The following is an 8,210-nucleotide window of genomic DNA, read 5'->3' as shown; positions in this document are numbered from 1 at the left end:
GGCAAGTTACGCGGCCAATGACCCAAACAAACGCTTGCAGACGCTAACGGCAAACATGGATAAGTGCCAAAGGCACTACTACACTCTTCAATATGTAACCCCATTCAAGGTACCCAGTATACTGTATTACAATATTTTTTTGAATGGCATACTAACCGACTTTTGAACTGGTGCTACAGGGTGTTTTAGTGCTTTTAAGGCCAAGATCAAGGCCGACCTTGCCTTGCCCCGTAAAGGGCTGGTTGTGGAGCATCCTCGCGGGACGGTTGCGGCTGCTCGGATGGAGAAACTGGAACGCGCGGCGAGACGCCGCATCGGATGTATCGACACGCACCTTGCTAACAGGTTGACACTGCATTGCCAGCATTCCGTTGCTGCCGCGGAGCGCATGGAAGACATGCAGTACGGCACCTAGCTGCAGCTCAGCCTGAGGGGACCACTTTGCTCTGCGTTTTCGCCACTTTGAATTTCCTTTTTAGTGCTACTTTTTCGTAATCAAATTTTTGTTTACATTTTTTTAAAAAGATCCGGTTTGAAGTGGAGTAGCACCATCTTGGCCTGGCAAAGGTGTAGATGCTTTGCAAACAACGGAACACGTGCGCAGCGTCTTCCGCTGACTTAAGCGTAGTGATTGTTCGGAGGTAATCGAAACACATTTCGCAAACTATAAAGATATTAAAAGCGAGCTCCGAGGATTGAAAAGCTCCTCGAAATTATTTTCCATGCGCATCTTTATTTAGTGCTGAGTGAATATCAACTAGATTTCCTTAAGCGACCCCAGTAGGGTCTTCTCGCCGTCCGAAGACTTTGCGTCCACTGTGGTCTGCGTGGTTTCCGAGCCTGCCATGTGCTCAGTGTCATCGTGGACATCATCGAGGGATTCCCAGTCTGCATACTCAACCCTTTCTGGGAACGATTGAATTCTAGCTAAATCGTTAGGCTTGACAAATCACAGTCTGTATCCTCCAAAAGCTCGTGGGTGTTGGTATAAAGATAAGTCAGCAGCTCGGTTTTCTTGGTTTGCAAGGCGAGATGGAAAATTAACCGCGGGGATCAAGTACTGGCATACAGCTTGGTCGTACGAAACCTCAGCCGTAGTGTTAGATCTGACTACAACGCCGTCTGCTTCAACCTGGTCGGGTTGAGTGTGTCAACTCAGCCGGATAAACTGTTGCTTTACCGCATTTGAAGTACGTTCACAGCGACCGATATGCGGTGTGATGTTTATACTTGGTTGGCCGTTGCGCAACATCAAGTCACAATAGATACAGTCCGCGTGCGGATGTGGACTACCGGTTTGCTTGCGAAAGTGCTGCCAAATCAACCCCACGGACGTCCGGGTCGGAGTAGGGTCGTCGGCAGGACCGGAAGAGTGCCAGCTTGACCGATAACGTTAAATGGCGTGGGTGGTAGGTGTTGTACCCTGTAAGCGCGGGGAACGACGTAGTGGCGTAGCCACTCGACTCTGGATGCGAGGTGAGCGTCGTGGTGGCGTAGCAGCTTGGCTCCGGACGCGAGGCGAGTGTCGTGGCGGCATAGGCGCTTGGATCCGAATGTGAGGCGAGCGGGACACACGTCGCGTCCGCAGACGGTACGACATCGCTGGCTCACGTGAAAAATCTGGGAGTAGGCTGTCAGACACTTGGCGTGGATTGCTTGTTGTCTGGTGACATCGCTAAGCATCCTCCGAAATGTCTGAGTTGATAAATATAGGACCCTCTAATCCAGCAGCTTCATGAAAGCAAGCATTTTGGAGGGGTTTGAGTAATTCGGATGGTTTTGAGCATTCGGAGGTGTTTTGAGTAATTCGAAGGCGTTTTGAGTGCTCAAATCGTTTTTACGTTATTAATATTAACACTTTTAACACTAGAAACTCCGAACCATCACTACTCTGATGGCTTTTCGTAGCAGGCCGAAGAATTGAATGAAAATGGTCATCGATTTCATTTCTGCCCGGTGTCAATATTTTGGGAGATGTCTTTTTTTCCTATGGCATTAAGAAATCAACAGCTTTGTTCCTTGCAATTTACATTTCGAAGTCTTCATTACGTAGGCGAGGTAACAGAGAGTCGCTCCGAGAGAAGCGTAATGCCAAGAACGTTCTGGACGCTCAGCAGTACCAACATGGCAGCAGTGTAACTAACAACATTAGCGTAATGCTGAGTGGAATGCACTTTGTGGCTGAAGCCTTCAGCCACCGACAGCGACACGCAGAACAAAAGAAAAAGTGGCGCCAAGCTCAGATAATGACCTCGGTACGCAGATCGCTGGCTTCAAATCGCGGTCATTTTGGACATAAGGTGGCAACCCTGGAAGTGGACTCGGTTTCGAAGAAGGTTAGACGCAACTGGGTCAGTATACGACCAAGCGTGGGTTTCACACACAAGTTTACGATGGGGGTCGTGATTCTGAACAAGCAGCGGCTCTTCGTGGAGACCGGGCTTGTGGCCGGCTCGCAAACAAATCGCTCTATCCAACTGCACGGTCATGTCAGCCAGGGGTCACGTCCAAGTTGAGCGCATTACTTCAAGGTTTTGCTAAGGACCTATAGGCCTATGGTGGCAGCATTCTGTCGGTCTACCACAGCCAACTGGTACTTCGCTTTGTTCGAGGGCATAAGTTCAAGGAGCTCTTGCAGCCGAGATGTACGGTCCTTAAGAAGCTCGTGTACTACGTAAGCAAGGAAAGAGATTATTTTCAATACAAAAAAAGATTGAATTCAACACCTCTAAAAAAAGGATGCTTTTCAATAGCTAGAAGGTAATATTGATGTACTCTGTCCCGTTTATTTATATTACAGCTGTGTGTGTTACAACATATTGATATTTTTAGACATCCTGGTATGACACGAGACGGCGCATTCGCCAACAGACGCTGAACCGCAGTCATGAGCGACGATGGACAAGATCCAGAGGTCTCGCCGCCTGAGGGTGATTCTTCTAACGTCGCACATAGTTCATTCCGGTTTATCTCAACCCATTTTACAGAAGATGCTGCTGTTACAGCGCTACACAGTGCTGATACATCTGAATACAGCCATCTACGCACGTATGGGCCGACAGAACGTCGCAAGAGTGTCTACACTTGCATTTCGCATGAGGCGTGTTCTCGTCGGCTACGGATCGTTAAGATTTCAGAGCTCAACTCTTCTCATTCCATAACGACTTCTTCATACGAAGTAGAATCTAGTGGTACCCATAGCCAGTTGCTAACGCACCGAAAGAGGTCTGGTATTGACATGCAGATAAAACCAGAGGTAGATAGCATTCTTCAAGGTGGAGCAGGTCTAAAACGATGCGTACTTCTACTACAGAAGAAATATAAACTTGACCCAACCATGCTAGCCAAGATTCCAGGCGAAATCAAACTGAAGAACAGAAAAGCCAGTCTGAAGAAGAAACTAAAAAACAATTGGGATATTTCAAGTTTTTCAGTTCTGATGGAGTGGGCCCACCTGCACATGTGTTATTTTCACATCGCGACGTCTTTTTCGAAATCTGTACCGATGTATTTGTGATCAAAGAGAGACCGGTCTCGTTGGGGTTACCGCATCGATTTCAGTAAGTGCTATTACTAAATAATTACAAAATATTTATTACAGCTGCTAACCCATGTACATTATTCACGTTTATTAAAGATCGCTGGACTCTGGTAGCACTCGGCAGTTCTTGCTCTGTGTATGAAAGAAAACGTTACCGACATTCATTTGTACCTTGGATGTACATGTTTGTGCGTACGGAGCCTGAATCTGCCTACAAAACGTTATTCTCTACAGCTAAGCGATTCGTCGCTGATTACTTCAACGATTCTTTGGTTTTAAAGTACGGAAGCCAAGATCATGCTTCCTACATTGCTACAGCTTTTTCCTCCATCTGGCCTGGTATCAAAATACTTAATTGTTATCCACACCTTTTCAGAAAAGCGTTCGAAAAAGCTGGCCTATTGAATGACTCTGGATTCTACAGTTCTTACGTCGAGATGAATATATACCTCCTCGAGCGAGCGCGTATCGAAGAACAATTTACGGCAATGGCTGAGCGTATAGCTAAATATTGGAGCGACAAAAGCGAACAAGCGTACGCGGATTGGTTCAAAAACCAGTATTTGGGCGCTCTATGGGGTACATGGTTTGCTACTTCTGCTGTGCCTGGTGTTTTGCCGTCACAAAACCCCATCGAATCCCACAACAAAGTGATAAAAACGGTGTGCACTCCGCAGCTACATGCAGCGACCTCAGTCGTTTTGAATGACACTCTCCCAGCGATCCTTTTGCTGAACAGTGACAAAAAGATATCCCGATACGGTCATTTCTGCGAAGGTAATATTTAACTTTTTCATCGTAATATGTTTGACTAAATTAAAAATTGTTTTAGGTCCTGTTCCCAGCGAAATGGTTGAACACGCACGAGTGTTTTTTCGTGAAAAAAATCATAGGAAGCAATACCTCATCTTGGATTCCCCAACAAAACTGAGCTCCATTGTTTTCAATACTTGGGAATACGCTGTTTACCCTAAAAACCAGTGTGGAGTGGAAGTCACCGATGCCCGAGTCTCCAGGTTTTTTTTTCATCATTTATCCAACTTAATATATCAGCATAACTTTCAATGTTTGTATGTCATACAGATATCTCGACTCGAAAAAAGGAAAACTACGGAAAAGGTCCAAAGTTCCTGAATTTAATCTCCATTTTGCCTCATTGCACGAGGTTTTAGTACATCCTGATGCACCTACTTCAGACTTTCAGCTGATCTTGACCCCTACAGTACCGTCGGATCAGGTAACATTGTGTAAAATGTTGAGATGCAAAAAATAATTTTAACAATTTATCCTTACAGATTCTGGCTGTTCGGTCACGATATCGCTGTGATTGTAAGGGGTTTTGGACTACTGGCTGGGTTTGCAGTCATGTTATTGCAACACTTGCCCTAATGAAGCAATATGACCTGCAAACAGCAACCGCTCACATGCCTGTTCGGAAACAGAGTGGGGGTCAGCGAAAAAAAACAAATTGTCTGAGCAAGGACGACTCTAGATACTTCGAAGTTGGAAAACTGGAAAAACAATTCGTTCAAAAACCACCCTTTCCAATTGGGTGGAACGTGACCAAACAACTTCCAGTTGAAGACACCGAAGGAAAAATCACGTTGAGAAATGTACCTGGCCGAGTTGTGGATTGGCAAAATTGTATTGGGCCAAGAGGTGTCTATAACTGGGCGGTTGAGTTCAACAATGGTGCTAGGGAATTGCTGGAAGTGGATCAATTGGCTGCGCTGATTAACAAGTGCCACCACGAAGGGCTAAACGTTACAGCGCGTCTTTTCTAGTCGAAGCGTGACTCACGACATCGTGGTGATAACCATAGTAGTTCTAATACCACATGCTTTGCATAATACATACAGAAGTATCGATTTCCATCCAATGGAAATTGTATTGAAAAGCATCCGATTTGGTATAGCAGATAAGCCGCACCCCGTAAGCAAAGAGATGCATGGCTACGTGTGACCGGAGATTAAGATCAAGGAGATGCAAAGCAATCGGCATCGACGTGTGACGGTGGTGAGAGGACGATAAGTGCGAAGGAGACATGGCACGCGTGTAGAAATATAGTGGATGCTGCATTTCGCTTTTGGAATCAACAATGACTGTCAATTTCTTTGTTTCAGTGCTATTAACTATTGATCCATAATCCCTTTTGCTCTTTTCCAGCGCGAACACTGGATGCAGCGACTATGAAGGTGCGAAAGACAGACCGAACGATAATGACAAGCAGAGTGCTGCGATCTCCAGTACTGTGTTGCGTCCCGGCGCGACTTCATTCGAGATGATGGTATCTGTCAAAATGGCCGTATATGTCGTGTACTATCATATTATCGATTCAGATCACGCAAAGACAAAAAAAACGTAAAGAATGCTTGCATGTACACTGCCATTATGCCAATAAAGCAGCTTTCCGCTCATTCATCTTGGGCTGTTCTTGCGTGTGTGTATGACTGCTGTCTTTCCCTATGTACCGTACAAGACATAATAGTATTATGTTGGATTTCCAGGTTCAGTGCGAACTGCGCTATTACATGTTTTGCTGAGCTGTTGTGTGGGGTGTACATGCATCTAGGAAAGCCAAGCGCTCAGAGTAACAAGAGCAAAACGATACAGGGCAACGTGAAACCAGGTATGGTTGCTATATGCGTAAGGGTTGCTTTATTCATCATCTTATAAGCTCACATTTTTGCTTGTTGCTAGATTCGAAGGCTACTAAAACATTGCTGAAGCGCACTTCACCTCATATGCCAATAAAGTCTTCTCTGGTTAAGCGGAAAAGGCAGGAAACACCAGTGCAATCAAGTGGCGAATATTCGCCAAGAAAACGCGTGAGCAAGCACCTCACAGAGCTACAATCAATGAACTCAGGTGAAAATAAGATCCTGAATACAGTTCCAGCGTTTGGGCCGGCCAAGATGATTAATTCTTGGGAGGAATTTGAGAAGATCTTCGATGCATACAAGAAGAAGTACAAGCTCAAGTTTCGGGTGCGGAGCTCAGAAAAGACGGCTCTTTACAACAGGTAAGTTTTGCTCTTAGCTTTGGCTGTATATCCAGACTAAAAGGTGGTTATTGTATCTGTAGCACCCATGAAGATCATATACCTACCGAGTTCGAGTGGTTTCAGAGGATTTACCGCTGCACGCACGGAGTATCTCAGGCCTCTAAATCTAAAGGCCACCGCAACCGGTCGACACGTTACTGTAGCTGCAAGGCAAGATTAACGGCCGTTGTCTCTCGCTGTGTGGACAATACCTATAAGATTGTTGTTCGGAACGAGGTATGTGACGAAAGCGTGCTCATTATCTGTTTGACTCTCTAACTTTTGTTTGACTTTGTAGAACCACACGCACTCACACCTAACTACCGGCACGGAGGTCTCTCCCTACCTCACGACCAACACTCTACCGCTCGATGACCGCGATCGCGAGGATGTTAAGACCTTGGCTGACGCCCGTGTGTCATCCTCCCACATCACCCGCTTTTTAAATGATCGCCTTGGTACGTGATGTAGCTATTTACGTGATGTAACTTCTTTAATTTTTTGCTTACATTATATCAAATTCTTCTTAGACTGTAAAGTGACGCCACAGCAGACGCGTAATCTTATCCGTAGCATCATGGGGAAGGATTCCGGTGAAGACCGTCTCAAGAATATGCTTCACGCTCTTCGGCAGCTTGATGGCAGCGATGTGCTCGTCATTCAAGACCAGTTTGACGTCACGTGCGGAGTTGTTATGCAGACAAAAATTCAAAAGATGATGTTTGAGAGGTGGGGGGAAACGTTGGCAATGGACTTTACGCATGGAACGAATAACCTGGGCTATCATCTGGGTACGTTTGACACAGCAACCTTACCTGATATAGCAACCCCCTGTAGCAACCTTAATTGATACAGTAGCCGTTGTGGCAACCTTATTCGCTATCGCAACCTTGCTGATCATCATGTATTTCCTTGCTGGTAGGGAGTTTGGTTGTCACCACATGCACGGGTCGTGGCTTCCCTGTGGTTGATTTCATTTGCCTCAGTGAGCAAGCAAAGACGATCTCCACGATTTTGGAGTACTTCAAGGAGAAGAATTCGTGTTGGGATCAAGTCGTGAGCGTGGTCATTGATAAAGACTTCACTGAATGGAAGGTACTTGAAGAGTCCTTCCCCAACGCGAAAATTCTCCTTTGCCAGCTCCACGCAATCTCCTACTGGAAGAAGATTATGAAGAGGTCTGTCTACGGAATTAAGACTGCGCAGAGTGAAGAGCTACTTGCCTTGATGGTGGAACAGCTTTTCAGGTATGTCGCCACGGTTCTTTCGATACACATATCTTGTCTTACTTTCTGAACTAATTGTTATCTTAGCTCAACGCAGGATGCATACCACACTTACTACAAGAACCTTCAATCGTACTGCCAAAGTAACAAGAAACTCGCTTTCTTTGCGTATTTTGACAAGAACTGGAACGCATGCAATGACATGTGGTCCAATTTTGCACGTGGTAAACATTTTACTGCTGGCAATACAACTACCAACAGGATCGAATCTAATTGGAACCAGCTCAAGATGCTGCTCGGGCGTAAAACAAGAATTGACCAGACCATCGCTGGATTGCTGCAGCACCAGATGACTACACGCAGATTGTCTCGGAGATCGGGCAGCTGCACTCGAGTACAC

The 8,210-nt window shown here is 45.7% G+C and overlaps 1 protein-coding gene across 1 annotated transcript; it reads right to left on the bottom strand.

Moving 5' to 3' along the window:
* Positions 1-1,008: 1,008 nt before the first annotated feature.
* Positions 1,009-1,683, bottom strand: PITG_05228 (uncharacterized protein; the record flags this gene model as incomplete). Its single annotated transcript, XM_002998862.1, has 1 exon — positions 1,009-1,683. The coding sequence occupies one exon, from the start codon at positions 1,681-1,683 to the stop codon at positions 1,321-1,323; it is 363 nt and encodes a 120-aa protein (XP_002998908.1).
* Between the last annotated feature and the right edge of the window lie 6,527 nt (positions 1,684-8,210).

Source organism: Phytophthora infestans, genomic scaffold (assembly GCF_000142945.1).
Source record: "Phytophthora infestans T30-4 supercont1.7 genomic scaffold, whole genome shotgun sequence".
Lineage (NCBI taxonomy): Eukaryota > Oomycota > Peronosporomycetes > Peronosporales > Peronosporaceae > Phytophthora > Phytophthora infestans.
This window is presented reverse-complemented; position numbering and strand designations above follow the sequence as displayed.